The sequence below is a fragment of the Podarcis raffonei genome, chromosome Z (assembly GCF_027172205.1).
Source record: "Podarcis raffonei isolate rPodRaf1 chromosome Z, rPodRaf1.pri, whole genome shotgun sequence".
Classification (NCBI taxonomy): Eukaryota; Metazoa; Chordata; class Lepidosauria; order Squamata; family Lacertidae; genus Podarcis; species Podarcis raffonei.
In genome coordinates this window covers 50,438,563-50,453,479 of record NC_070621.1, presented here as the reverse complement: position 1 = coordinate 50,453,479, position 14,917 = coordinate 50,438,563, and the positions used below count along the sequence as shown (strand labels likewise).

General features: G+C 48.7%; 1 protein-coding gene across 1 annotated transcript; it reads right to left on the bottom strand.

Moving 5' to 3' along the window:
- Positions 1–5,043: 5,043 nt before the first annotated feature.
- Positions 5,044–9,923, bottom strand: LOC128406715 (coiled-coil domain-containing protein 160 homolog). Its single transcript, XM_053374324.1, has 2 exons — positions 9,572–9,923; positions 5,044–5,591 (listed from the first exon to the last, which is right to left on the bottom strand). Exons 1-2 carry the CDS (start codon positions 9,595–9,597, stop codon positions 5,048–5,050), a joined length of 570 nt encoding a protein of 189 aa, XP_053230299.1. The 5' UTR covers positions 9,598–9,923; the 3' UTR covers positions 5,044–5,047.
- Between the last annotated feature and the right edge of the window lie 4,994 nt (positions 9,924–14,917).

Here is a 14,917-nt window from a genome sequence, read left to right as displayed (position 1 = left end):
CATATTACCTTTATGCTTACCCCCATCTTATATTCTACTTTTTTGCAATATTTCTTAATCTGTTACAGAGCTTCTTTTAATGCCACTAACGTTATTTCGTTATCACTTATACTTTCCCAATAATCTGTTAATTTTTTCCAGTCCTCAATGAAACTTTGATCTCGCTGATATCTAATCTTCCCTGTCAGTTTATCAAGTTCTGCATAGTCCATCAGCTTTGTTCTCCATTCCTCCAACGTTGGTATTTGTTCTTGTTTCCAATTCTGGGCCAATAGTATTCTTGCCGCTGTCACTGCATACTGGAAAATTTTGTAGTCCTTTCTATTTATTTCATTCCCTATTATTCCTAAAAGAAAAGCCTCTGGTTTTTTAACAAATGTATATTTCAACATTTTTTTCAACTCATTATATATCATCTCCCAGAAGCTTTTCACCTTCTTACATTCCCACCACATATGAAAAAATGTACCGTCCTTTTCTTTACATTTCCAACATTTCTTACATGTTTTGTACATTTTTGCTAATTTTACTGGTGTAATGTACCATCTGTATATCATTTTCATAACATTTTCCTTTAATGCAGTGCATGCAGTAAATTTAATACCATCCTTCCAAAGTTTTATCCAATCATCAAATTGTATATTATGTCCAATATCCCTGGCCCATTTTATCATAACTGATTTTACTTCTTCATCTTTTGTATGCCATTCCGGTTCTGCAACTTCTCAGAGCTGGAGAACATGCTTCGTGACCGCCTCGTCGGTGGCCTGAAGGATGAGAAGCTGCAATGACGCCTCTACGCTAAGAAGAACCTAACGTTCCAGGTCGCTCTGGAGGAGGCCGTGGCAACGGAAGCTGCCGAGAGGTCGACGCAAGAGGCACGGCCGAGCCTGCCGTCCCAACTAAGGGTCCACCACGAAGATCTCACCGACGACTCAGGATCTGACAGAGAGGAGGTGCACCGAGTACAGCAGCGCACTCAAGCAGCCCACATACCACAGCTGCCTCGACAAGAAGGAGGGAACTGTGCAAGCTGCGGAGAAAGTCACGAGAGCAGGACCTGCCGTTTCCGCAATGCAGAGTGCAGGCAGTGCAGAAAATCGGGACACATCGCCCGGTGTGTCGGGCTCGGCCCACCCGACGACAGGCATCAGATGACCAATCCAAGAGCCCCAGGTCCCGGGGCCCAACGCACCAAGGCAACTCGACGGAGCTCACGGACTTCCAGGTATACCAGTTGCCCCACCCCAACATAGAGAAAAATTATGTAGAGGTACAGATAGAGGGGGGCCCATGCCGCATGGAGCTTGACACGGGTTCAACTCTATCCATAATCTTGGCAAGGACCTTAAGAAAACTGTGTCCTACTGGGGGTCCCAAACTCAGGCCGGCCCCATTCACCCTCCGGGACTTCCAGAAACGTAAGGTCCCCACAATGGGGGTGGGGACCTTCAGGGTGCAATACCGAGGGCAGACGCGGCAACTGGACTTGCTTGTGGTCAAGGGCCCCTACATTAGCTTACTGGGATTGGCATGGTTTGGGCCACTGGGGCTAGCCGTCACTGGGGTGAACCACACTAGCTTACAAGTGGACGTGGACACCATATGTAAGGAATTTCCGGGGGTTTTCGATGGGAAATTGGGACAGTATACGGGCCCCCCCATTGCTCTACAGCTTGACCCCGCAGTACGACCGGTCAGGCTCAAGGCCCGCCGGGTCCCGTTCGCCCTGAAACCCCGTATAGACGAGGAATTAGACTGGCTTGTGGAGCAAGGAGTGCTGGAGCCAGTGCCTAATGCCCCCTGGGAAACCCCAATCGTCACACCCGTCAAGCCTAATGGTTCGGTCCGCATCTGTGCAGACTACAAATGTTCCATAAACAAGGCCCTCACGGCTCATGCATACCCAGCCATGTCCTTGCCACCCTGGCTGGGTCGAAAATTTTTGGCAAGCTGGACTTGGCCCAAGCATATCAACAGCTGCCAGTAGATGAGGTCACAGCAGAGGCACAGACGATTGTGACGCACAGAGGAGCGTTCGGGGTAAAGCGGCTGCAATTCGGTGTCAGTGTGGCACCAGGCATATTCCAGAATCTAATGGACTCTCTCCTGAAAGGGATTCCTGGCGTCACCCCCTTCTTCGATGATGTGTTGATTGCCGGGCCCACACCAGAGGAGTTTGAGGACCGCCTCCGCACCGTTCTGCAGCGTTTCCAGACGGCGGGTCTCAAGGTGAAGCGGGAAAAATGTCTACTAGGAGTGCCTCAGGTGGACTTTCTGGGATTTATGGTGGACGCAGAAGGGGTCCACCCGACTGGGGACAAGGTACGGGCCATTTGTGATGCCCCAGCGCCCAAGAACAAGACTGAACTTCAGGCCTTCTTGGGACTATTGAACTTTTACCATGCCTTCTTTTCCCATAAGGCGGCGTTAGCGGAGCCCCTACGCAGACTCCTGGACAAGCGGGCCCCTTGGGTGTGGGGCCAGCGCCAGGAGGCCGCATCCCAGGCAGTCAAGGACTTGCTTGTCTCAAACTCGGTCTTGGCACACTTCGATGAGAGGCTGCCGGTGGTGCTAGCATGCGACGCCTCGCCCTATGACATTGGCGCTGTCCTGGGACACCAACTCCCGGATGGAAGAGAGGTACCCAGACACTCACTGCAGCCGAGCGGAACTACTCGCAAATCGACAAGGAGGGTCTGGCAATCGTGAAGGGAGTAAAAAAATTCCAAGATTTATTGTACGGGCGGCCCTTCACCGTGGTGACTGACCACAAGCCGTTGCTTGGCTTGTTTGCCCCCGAAAAGCAGACCCCCCAAGTGCTGTCTCCTGGCGTCCTCAGGTGGTCAATTTTCCTTGCCAGCTACCAGTATGCACTGATTCACCGTCCTGGGAAGGCAATGGGCCATGTGGACGCCCTCAGCAGGCTACCACTACCGGAAACAGGCCCCGACCCAGCACCTGCACAAGAGGTTATGAGCCTGGAGCTGCTTCCCGACCGCCCCATTCAGGCACAAGAAGTTGCGCACCATTCCAAGAAAGATAGGGTCATCTCCCGGGTCCTGGACTGGGTGTGGAGGGGATGGCCCAGTAGCAGCCCCGGGCCAGAATTCGCCGGCTACACAACCCGCAAACATGAACTGTTGGCCCATAAGGGGTACCTGTTATGGGGAAGCAGAGTCGTTGTTCCCCAGCCCCTCCGCAAAAGGGTCCTCACAGCCCTACATGAGACACACCCAGGGGTAGTAAGAATGAAGGCCCTTGCCAGGAGTTATGTATGGTGGCCGGGGATCGACGGAGAGATAGAGGCCTGGGTCAAACACTGCCAGGCCTGCCAAGAATCCCGCCCAGATCCCCCAAGGGCCCCAGTCCAGTCCTGGGAGTCCGCCCGAGCACCATGGTCACGCCTGCATGTGCACGCTAGCCCCTTTTAGGGGAAAACATTCTTCATAGTGGTGGACTCCTACACCAAATGGCTGGAAGTCGCGCTGGTACCGTCTACTTCTACGTCTGCAGCCATCCGGGTACTACGCAGGCTGTTTGCAACCCACGGGCTCCCTGATACTCTTGTCTCAGACAATGGGACTACATTTACATCAGGAGAATTCTAAACCTTCACAGTGCAGAACGCCATCCGCCACATCCGTTCGGCGCCATTCCACCCTGCCACCAATGGCCAAGCAGAACGCATGGTGCGGACCACCAAGAACACCCTTCGTCGCCACATTCCTTCTAGCACAGCACAGCACCCCCAGCTCAACGACTGGCCGGAGCCCCGCTGAACTACTAATGGGTCGGCGCCTTGCAATCAGATAGGACCGCCTTCACCCCAATAGAGCTCAGGACGAGGTAGTGGTGGGGAAGGCAGGAAACCCCGGACCTTCGAGGCCCAGGACACAGTGTACGCAAAGAATTTTGGGGCAGGCCCAGCATGGGTACCCGCCACAGTCACCAGGGTCACTGGCCCCATGTCGTACGAGGTGCTAACGGATGGGGGGCAATGCTGGCGCCGCCACTGCGACCAGATACGGCAACGATTCCCGGGAGAAAACCAGGAGGAGGACAGGTCAGAGGAGTCCCAAGGGAACAGTGGGGCAGTGAGGCCCATAGAGCAGGAGGGGCCAGCAGGAGAGGCAGAATCAGTAAATACAGAGAGGACCCGCGAGGCTGAAAGGACACCGGAACCAGAACCATGACTGAGCGAACCGGTTGCACCAGACCAAACAGCCCCATCACAGCCAGCATCCTTGGAACATGATCCAGAACCTGAACCCCAGACCAGGGAACACCCCAGGCCGCAATGCACACGTAGGCCGCCGGCGTACCTTGAGGACTATGAATGCGACCTCCCGGGCAGGACTGGAACTTAGAGGGGAGGGGTGTTATGTACTGAGTTGAATAGGAACCAAACTTTAGCAGTCTGATTGGTCCTAGAACAATAGGATCCAAACTGCAGCAGTCTGATTGGTCCTAGAACAATAGGATTCAGAATGCAGCAGTCTGATTGGTCCTAGAACAATGCAGCAGTATGATTGGTTGGCAGGAACCACCCAATCATGCTCCAGATAGAAGTGAATCCACAACCTGATTGGCTTACAGTAGAATTCTGGAATTAGCCAATCATGGGCAGCCCATTGTGTAAATAATGTATATAAAGCAGATACTTAAAGGGGACTTTCATTCATTCCTCCTCACCACTATGAGCTGAATAAAGAGCATGAAATCACTTTGCGACTCTGAGTATATTTCAAGCTCTTTTTGTATTTTTCTCATTTCCATATCATGACAGAGCTTCATGTTTTCTGTGAGTAACTTGTTTTGAAAATCTTGCCGCTCTCTGAATTCCTTTAACTCTTCTTGTAAATCCTTCTTCTGTAACTTTAAATGCGTGACTTCTTCTTTTGTTTGTTTCAGTTCCTCCTTTAAACTTCTGGTGCTGTCTGATTTCTCAAGTAGGCCTTGTTTAAACACTTCAATCTTGGAATCTCTTTCGAACCTTTGCCTTTGAATCTGCTCCAGCCAGACAGTTTTACACCAAGTCGCTCAGCTATTGCGTCGCTTCTTCAGATTCTGCCACTAATGTTTTGTATTTGGCTTCAAGTTCCACCAGCTCCGCCTTGAGAAGGGACACCTGAAGCTTTAAAGAGATATTTTCCAAGTGTTCCTTGCACACCTCTTGTCTTAAAACTGCCAGTTCCTTTGTATTCCAGGTACAATGACCTCCTGTTTCAGCTATCCTTTCTTCTGATTCAACATCTAAATTAGCAGATCCCCTGCGGGTGGAATCCCCATCTTTAAACTCCTTTGAATTTTCTCTCTTTCTTCCCCATAAGTTCAACTCCTGCTCGCTCCCAAGGAGTTTGGAGGGAGATCCTTTCCTTTGGAACTGTTGATCCTCATGAAAACTGGCCTTAGCCGTTTTGTTGTAGATTTGCTCAGTCCTTCTTGCCCTCTCCAAAGCAAACTTTTCACAAATCAGAGGTTCTGGCTGATGGGACCCACTGAAGAAATCTTCCTTGCTGAAATGAGGAGGAAACAGCCTCTCCAGCCAAAGTTGGTTTGAGCTCTCCACCGCAAAGGCTGCCTCTGCACTGAATAAAAGAGAAAAGCAATAAAATTAAATCGGTAACTGATTGGAGGCTTTGGGGTCAATTAATTCTTTAAAAAATATGTTTTGCGTGGTATAGTGAGTGGAATACTGAACTAGGTGGTCTGGAGAAGATGGTTATAAATGCCCACACAGCTATGCACATTCCCCAGTACCAACCAACTTGGTCCTTCTCATTGGCAGGCAAGGCCTTGGGCTAAGCCACCCCAGAGTCATGTTTTGGTCCACCATGTCAGTTCAAAATGACACCTGGTATCTAGGCAAAGAGCACCAGCCCCCACCCCAGGAACCCTTATGCTATGTTTGGCAGCTGCACCTATGCCGAAACAATGGGCACCGTCACATTTCGGTCTGGCATCATAATCTATATGACACCCAGCACCCTACCATCTCCCCCACCTTAGGAACTCTCGTGCTGAGTTTGGCAACGATATCTCGAGAGGCAGCCAAATCCATAGAAAACAGACAGACTGACAAATGGACAGACAAAGAGACAAAATTTATAGTAGAAGTCAGTGTATTCAGAGTTTTACCACAATGCTGCCAGTAGTCCAGCCTGACTTACAGAAATAATCATATTCCATTCCTGATCCTCTTTTGATCACTGGCTTCCCAACTGGGCAGAGATGGCTTATGTATGCAAGACAAGAACTCCATGTTCATTAAGCACACAATAACTCCTCCTCCACCCCCCCACCCCCCCACCCCGTGCTCCCCTCGTTCTCCACTCTGGAATGGAAAGAGTTGTAGATTAAGCCACTTTGCCATTTACTCACAAAATTGTCTGCTTAGCTGTGCTTTTCCTATTATTAAGGAGCTCAAAATTTGAACTTTAGATGTTGCGGGAAGCCAGGAATATTTCAGTTGTATGTTCCAGGCAGCCTTGGTCTAAGGAACAACTATTTATTTCTTTCTAGCAGTAAATATAGCTGGAAGGGGCTGTGGGGGGGAGAAGCAATTTGAATTAATATGATGCCTTGAGTCATATAGTATGGGATGCCTATAGGTTATGATTTTCAAGCACCACCTGGCTTGCCAGGTTCAAGAGGTTAAAATGCAGGGCATCCCTCTCTCTCTCTCTCTCTCTCTCTCTCTCTCTCTCTCTCTCTCTCTCTCTGTGTGTGTGTGTGTGTGTGTGTGTGTTGTGCATAATTCCAGCTCCAGAAGAGGAGGTTTCCCAGGACTAACTATTCCCTTGTTCTGTTGGTTAGGGGAGAGCAAGAAGTTCTCACCAGGTCCTTTAACTGAAAATCCATATGCAATAGTTTCTCTTCTGTTTCTCTGTGTATCTGTCAATTCTTCACCTTGTGAGTTTTGTGAATCTTCCCAGTGACACAGACTGATTCTTCAGTGGCTAAATTTAAATTTTTGTTTTATTTCCTTGTTGTTCCTATTTTCTGCTAAAGACCTCTAAAAATTTATGTGTAAAGTATTTTCTGTGGCTCCCCTCCCCCTCTTCTAAGCCACAAGATAAAACAAAGGCAGAAAAATTAAGACAGCTCCTTCTCTTCCTCCCTCTCTGTTCCTAGAAGAATTTTGACAGTTGCACATTCAACAGGTGGAGCTTTTTCTAGAACTGGAGAGCAACTTTTGAAGGTGCGTCTTTTAAAGGCACAAAAGTCCTGCCTGAAAAACAACATGGGAGGCCCTGCAAAAAAAAACCCTTTTAGAAGAACCCTTGGCATGGGGCCACCGATACCCTGCTCCAATCCGGCCACCCTTATTTTCTTTAGCTGCTGCCATCACGACAGTGGCAGAAACCCCACTTGACTGCCCTCATCTCCAGGCCCCTAGTGCTTGGAGAGTATGTTCCGGACAGATACATTAGGTTCAGTCTAGAGACAGGGCATGAGGAGTTGGTCATGAGCCTTCCTTGTCCTTACTTGGTAATCCTTATCAGCCTGTCTCTGGGTGCCTCTGGGTCGTGGGTGGATATGAGGGCCTGCCCTAGATCAACAAAATGGCTTCCTTGCTTAACATTTTAACTCTCAAAATGGCTTCACTCAGCACGTTGCCACAATAATACAGTGGTACCTTGGGTTAAAAACTTAATTCGTTCCACAGGTCCGTTCTTAACCTAAAACGGTTCTTAACCTGAGGCATGCTTTTGGTAATGGGGCCTCCTGCTGCTGCTGCACTGCTGGCGTACGATTTCCGTTCTTACCCTGGGGCAAAGTTCTTAACCTGGAGCAACCACTTCCTGGTTAGCGGAGTTTGTAACCTGAAGCGTCTGTAACCCGAGGTACCACTGTAGTAGGCAGATGGGAGCACACACAGAGAGACACTGCTGAAATGGCTGTCTGGGGCCCAACAATGAGCACATTAAGTGGTTTGAGCTGGTGAGGGACCCTTCAGAGGCAGTGAGGCCCTCAGCCAGCGCTTTGCATGGCCAGCTGCAAGCTCTGGCCCTGGGCATTTCTCCCACTACAAGCCAATGAACGAACACAGAGTCACACACTGCCTGATGGAGCTATCATTCACACGTCTTCCTCATTCATGCTGTGTGCATGCGTCTTGAGGGCCAAATTAGATGAGATGACAGAGAGCCAAAGTCAGACCTCTGATCCCTTAAAAAAAATTTTTTTTAGCATATGCAGTAGAGATGGGGGCAGACGTGCTGAGTTGCCCCGGACATGGAAGGGGCCATCATGCATGAATGACATCACATGTGCGCCACCCCCTCCTCCCAACCTGGCCAGGCCAAATTGGGCTCCCACCCACCACCTTACCTTTGTGAAAGGGATGTGTTGGGATGAAGATGCTTCACCCTGGCGCATCTTTTTGAGGATCACTGTAGAATTTGGGGAGGGTGACCCCCTCCTTGAAAATATTGGTGGACCCTGGTCCCCCACCCCCCAGATGGTGTCCCAGGACAGGGTGATTTGGTTCAGGGCTGCAACACTTTGGGGAGTGTCACCTCGCACTCCTCCCCAGTCTGGGGAAACTTTCAGGTGCATGGGGGAAGCGGCTCTTTGGGGATTGGGGTGTTCATCACGAATATAGAGGGGTGGGGGCCGGATGGTTAGCCTTGTTCCCCAGTGTCACAGTCCTGATTCATTCTCCCTCACCCCACAGCTTTCTACAAGAGATCTCACTGTGCAGGTCCATGTCTTCTCTAGCTTGGCCCTAGCTTTAATACTAGAGAAGGGATTAGGGTTCTCAGAACCAGTAGGACTGGTTGTTACACCTGACTGAGGAGAGATTAAGGGGTGGTGTCATAATTAAAATGTATCTTGTACCGTTAAACATCATTTTAGTAAGTCGGCAATGCTAAGAAGCAGAAGCACTAGGGCCAACTTGTGTATTTGGCAACCTAGTAAGTTAATGTTCATTACAGACATTTATGCTTATCATATATTCTTCTGTAGCGCTTTTAAAAACAGTGGCAGGGGCGATGATTGAGCTCCTCTTTCCCGCATGCTCCTGTTACTGTTAAAAATGCTGCACCCATCCAGCTTTTTCTGTGAATGGAGGAGGCATGTGATAAACACACACACACACACACACACACACACACACACACATTTTCTAAAGCTTACAAGCCTATGCAGCTACCTGAAGCCATTTTTGATTGGCCAGCCATTTTAATGATTGTCTTGCACTTTTCTTTTCTTTAAAAAAATTGATGCTTTATCTCTGTCCACCACGCTGATACATTATATCAATCCTTTTACAAGTAAGTACATGGATGTCATAGCACCATCATGGCCGCAGCTGGGCTGCGACATAACATCTTTTCATATATATATATATATATATATATATGCTAACAACGCTGGTGAGAGTCCTGAAGGGGATGATATTGTGTCAAGCCAAAATGCTGCAGCTGCTAAGGAGTAGTAAAAAGATGAAATGAGAAGAATGGTAGGATCCCGGTTCACATGATGCTATGGCAAATAAAAGGTGTAAACTTAAAGAGATGCCCTAACGCCATCCTGCCCCCACCCACCTCAAAGGACTCACCTGCTGCCCCTGGAGCTGGCTTCCATTCTCACCGTTGCCCCAGAGGCTGCAAATGGTTGCTAGGGCTCCCATAGCAACAGCGCTGAGGCTGTGCTGAGAGAGGAAGGGCCTCCCAATCTCTCAGGGAGTGAGCACCCCCTGCTCTGAAGAGAAGCCCTGCTGCCTGCTTGCCTGCCTTTGCAAAGCAGCCTCCTCCTCCCCCTGGGGCTTTGCAAAGTCTGGTCCAGAGGGATGGTTTTAAAGCACTATGGTACCACTTTTGACAGTCAGGGTTTCCCCCAAAGGATCCTGGGAACTGTAGTCTCTTCAGGGTGCCAGGAATTGTTAGGAGGCCCATTTCCCTCACAGAATGGCAATTCTCAGAGTGGTCTCGTCCAACTGTCAATCTCTATTTCCAGGAAGCTGGGGGTGGGGATGGTGTCTCTCTACAACTCTTAGCACCCTTAACAAATTTAAGCTCTCAGGACTCTTTAAACCATGGCTAGGCAAACTGAGGCCCAGGGGCCCCGGATGCGGCCCAATCGCCTTCTCAATCCAGCCTGCGGACAGTCTGGGAATCAGTGTGTTTTTACTTGAGGAGAACGTGTGCTTTTATTTAAAGTGCATCTCTGGGTTATTTGTGGGACATAGGAATTCGTTCATCCCCCCCCCCCATATAGTCTGGCCCCTCACAAGGTCTGAGGGACGGTAGACCGGCCCCCTGCTGAAAAAGTTTGCTGACCCCTGAACAGCTTTTGAAAGTGGAAAGCTTTAAATGTATGTTGTGAACGAGGCTTTGCATAAAGTCAGGGTTAGGGCTATGAATGTGTCTCAAACGCAAACAGGACTTGTCCCCGTTTTACTCTTTCCTGACCCCATCATCACTGCCCCTTATTTTTGTCCCTTTTCGGTGTGTTGGGAGGGGCACACTCTGTTGATTTTTTGTTAGTTGGTCATTTGGAGGCCAGAACGTGTAAATGATCCTGTTTACTCTGCATCCCCTGCAGTCCCGCTGCTAGCTGCCTGCCATTGTTACATCTGAAATGAGCAAAAACCTGACGGCAGTTTTAAGCTGCACACCTGCACTTCTATAAGTTTTTCTCCTGTGTAGTTAACATAGTGTTGGTTTTTTAAGAGAAAAGCATACTGTTCAATGCAGTTCAAACTTGTTTTATATTAAATGCTTTAGTTTTCTCAGCAAAAGAAGGCACCAAACATTTACTGACTCTTCTGCCAAAATTTGCATTTGTGGCAAATATAGACTGACTATTTAATGGCTTGTAACTGCTTTTAAAGTCCTTCTCCTTGCAAACTTTTGCAGAGCAAAATGGTATCTGTTTCTTACCCACCTTTGGTGTCCTTTCAAGCTTGCCTTTTTATATAGGATACTTAAGGGAAAGCAACAAAAGGTTGCACTCTCCCTGACCTTTGAACTCTGTGGCCATTGGGGGACCCAAAGGGTGGGGGCATGGAGGAAGGCTATTGTCCAGGCCAATAAGGGTCCTCAAAGAGCACCAGAAGCTCACAATGTAACCTAGCGCTCTTTGTGTAGCTGTTCGTGGCTGTGACTTGTGTCATCAGGATTCTGCTGCTGCACCCTCCTATGACAAAAGTTATATGACAACAGTCTCAAGAAAGTTATGACAACAGTCTCCTCAAGAAAGTATAATGTTTGCAGGTGCCACTGCATCTTCAGAAACTAAGCATACAGGCGTGGCAGATGGTGCCTCTGAGGAACTTTGATCTCCTGTGCTCACTTCAGGGAGAGATTTTATGACTACGGTTCCCCAGGAACATCATAGACATACTTTCCTGTCAGCAATAAGATTTGAAAGGAATTCAGAAATGTTTTTTTTTTTTCTGGAGAGAAGGAAATAAAATAACCTTTTGCAGATGGCAATTTTTCCATATGTAATCTGCAGAACATTTCATGTACTGTTCATGAACATCTAATGAGAAGAGGTCCATTCTACACATGTAAAGGTCATATGGTCCAAATTCTCTGCAGATGAAGGCTTTGTCGGCATTGAATTAATAATAATAATAATAATAATAATAATTTATTATTTACCCTATTATTTATATCCCACCCATCTGGCTGGGCTTTCTCAGCCACTCTGGGCAGCTTCCAACAAAATATTAACATACAGTAATGCATCAAACATTAAAAGCTTCCCTAAACAGGGCTGCCTGAAGGGTTTTAAAGGTCAGCACCAACACTTTGAATTGTGCTCGGAAATGTACTGGGAGCCAATGTAGGTCTTTAAAGACCGGTGTTATGTGGTCTCAGCGGCTGCTCCCAGTCACCAGTCTAGCTGCCGCATTCTGGATTAGTTGTAGTTTCCGAGTCCCCTTCAAATGTAGCCCCACATAGAGCGCATTGCAGTAGTCCAAACAAGAGATAACCAGAGCATGCATCACTCTGGTGAGGCAGTCTGCGGGCAGGGAGGGTCTCAGCCTGCGTACCAGATGGAGCTGCTCTGGACACAGAATTGACCTGCACCTCCTTGGACAGCTGCGAGTCCAAAATGACTCCCAGGCTGCACACCTGGTCCTTCAGGGGCACAGTTACCACATTCAGGACCAGGGAGTCCTCCACACCTGCCCACCTCCTGTCCCTCAAAAACAGTACTTCTGTCTTGTCAGGATTTAACGTCAATCTGTTAGCCGCCATCCATCCTCCAACTGCCTCCGGACAGTCATACAGGACCTTCACCACCTTCACTGGTTCTCATTTGAAAGAGAAGTAGAGTTGGGTATCATCCGCATATTGATGGACACCCAGCCCAAACCCCCTGATGATCTCTGCCAGCGGCTGCATGTAGATGTTGAAAAACATGGGGTGGAGGACAGAACGCTGAGGCACCCCACAAGGGGTCTGAACACTCATCCCCCACCACCACTTTCTGAACATGGCCCAGGAGGAAAGAACAGAACCACTATATAACAGTGCCCCCAGCTCCCAGCCCCTCTAGACGGTCCAGAAGGATGTTATGGTCGATGGTGTCAAACACTGCTTAGAGATCCAGCAGAACGAGGAAACAGCTCTCACCTTTGTCCCTAGCTCACCAGAGATCATCGACTAGTGCGACCAAGGCAATTTCAGTCCCATGATGAGGCCTGAATCCTGACTGGAAAGGATTCAAATGGTCCGCTTCTTCCAGGCGTGCTTGGAGTTATTCAGCAACCACTCGCTTAGTCACCTTGCCCAAGAATGGAAGATTTGAGACTGGGCGATAGTTGGCCATATTGGCCGCAACTAAAGATGGTTTTTTAAGAAGCGGTTTGATAACCGCCTCTTTCAGCGGGTCTGGGAAGACTCTCTCACAGAGAGAAGCATTCACCACCCTGCGAAGCCCGTCTCCCAGCCCTTCTTGGCTACCTTTTATAACCCAGAATGGGCAAGGATCAAGGAGACAGGTGGTTTGTTTCACTCATCCAAGCAGCCTGTCCACATCCTCGGAGGTAAGAGATTGGAACTTGACTAGACAGGACTCTAGCACTCTCCCACCCCGGCCCTGCTCCCATGGTGGAGTCTACCTTTTCCTGAATCTGAGTGACTTTATCTGCAAAAAACTTTGCAAAATCATTGCAGGAGATCATGTGACCTGTACTGGGCCCCGATGGAGCAGGGGCGAACCACCTGAAAGAGTCTCCTGCTGTTGTTTTCTGCAGATGCAATAGAGGCGGTGAAGAAAGTCCTCTTTGCCGTCACTATCACCACTTGGTAGGCTCAACATTGAGCTCTAACCCGTGTCCAGTCAGATTCAGAATGAGTAATCTGCCGGCGGCGCTCTAGCCGTCTCAGTGATTGTTTCATTGCCCTCAGATCCATGGAAAACCATGGGGCTGTCGGGCTCCATGCAATCAGAGAGGGCGCTTCGGAGCCAGAGAGTCAATAGTCCTGTTTAACTGCACATTCCAGCGGGCCACCAGAGAATCAGCTGAAAGGCCATCAACATGGGATAAAACATCCCCTACCACTCTCTGGAAACCATTTGGATCCATTAAGTAGCGGAGGTGGACCATCCAAATCAGTCCCACCTCCCTGCAGAGGGGAAGGGTTGTGGAAAGTCCAGTTGCACCAGGAAGTGATCTGACCATGCCACTTCTTTCATTTTGCTTTTAGTTAGTGTCAGATCACCAACATCCATAGAGGTGAACACCAGGTCTAAGGCATGTCCGCGGCTATAAGTTGGGCCAGACTTATTCAGGGACAGCCCCATGGAGGCCATGCTTTCCACGAAGTCCCAAGTGACCCCTTGTAAGGTCGTGTCGGCATGGATGTTAAAATCCCCTAGGACAACCAAACTAGGTGTCTCCAGGAGAACATCTGCCACAACCTGAAGCAGCTCAGGCAGGGAATCCTTGGTGCAGCGGGGAGGTCAGTACACCAAAAGGAATCCTGTACTGCACCTATTGCCCAGCTTCCAGAACATGCACTCAGAGAAGTGGGTCTTCCCAATAGGACGCCTGGTGCAGACTAATTACTTCCTAAAAATCACTGCAACCCCCCCTCCCCGCCCAAATGACCTGGGTTGCTGTGCATAAGAGAAACTTGGTGGACAAGCAACAGCAAGGACAGGCCCATCTGCATCATCCAACCAAGTCTCTGTTACACAGGCCAGGTCAAGTCCTCCATCCATGATTAAGTCATGGATGGCAGTGGTCTTATGGATCATTGACCTGGCATTGCACAGCAGCACCTTCAGGTCGTGTGGTTATCCCTCGCTGATTCCAGTATCTGTCCGGACAAGACCAGACCTGGAGGCAGGGATAGTCCTCAAACAACGACTAAACCTGCCTCCTCAGTAATGACATGGTCTGTAGAATGTACAATTTGCTGCTGAAATGGAATACACAGGATGAAACGGTCAAATCAGCTATGATTAAATGGGCTCAGGACATTGGTCATGACATTATGTTTGCTGACTGGGAACAGTTATGGACCACTGGTATAAAATTTACGGCATGTAATGCCTTAAGAGAGAATATTATGAAAATGATTTATAGGTGGTACATGACCCCAGTCAAGCTTGCAAAAATCTATCATTTGCCCAATAACAAATGCTGGAAATGTAAAGAAACTGAAGGTACTTTCTATCACCTTTGGTGGACGTGCCCAAGGATTAAGGCCTTCTGGGAAACGATATATAATGAAATTAAGAAGGTGCTTAAGTGTACCTTTCATAAAAAACCAGAGGCTTTTCTCCTGGGCATAGTAGGCCAATTGGTGTCAAAGAAAGATAGGACGTTTTTTATGTATGCTACAACAGCAGCAAGAGTTTTACTAGCAAAGTATTGGAAGACACAAGAACTACCCACGTTGGAAGAGTGGCAGACGAAGGTGATTGAATATATGGGACT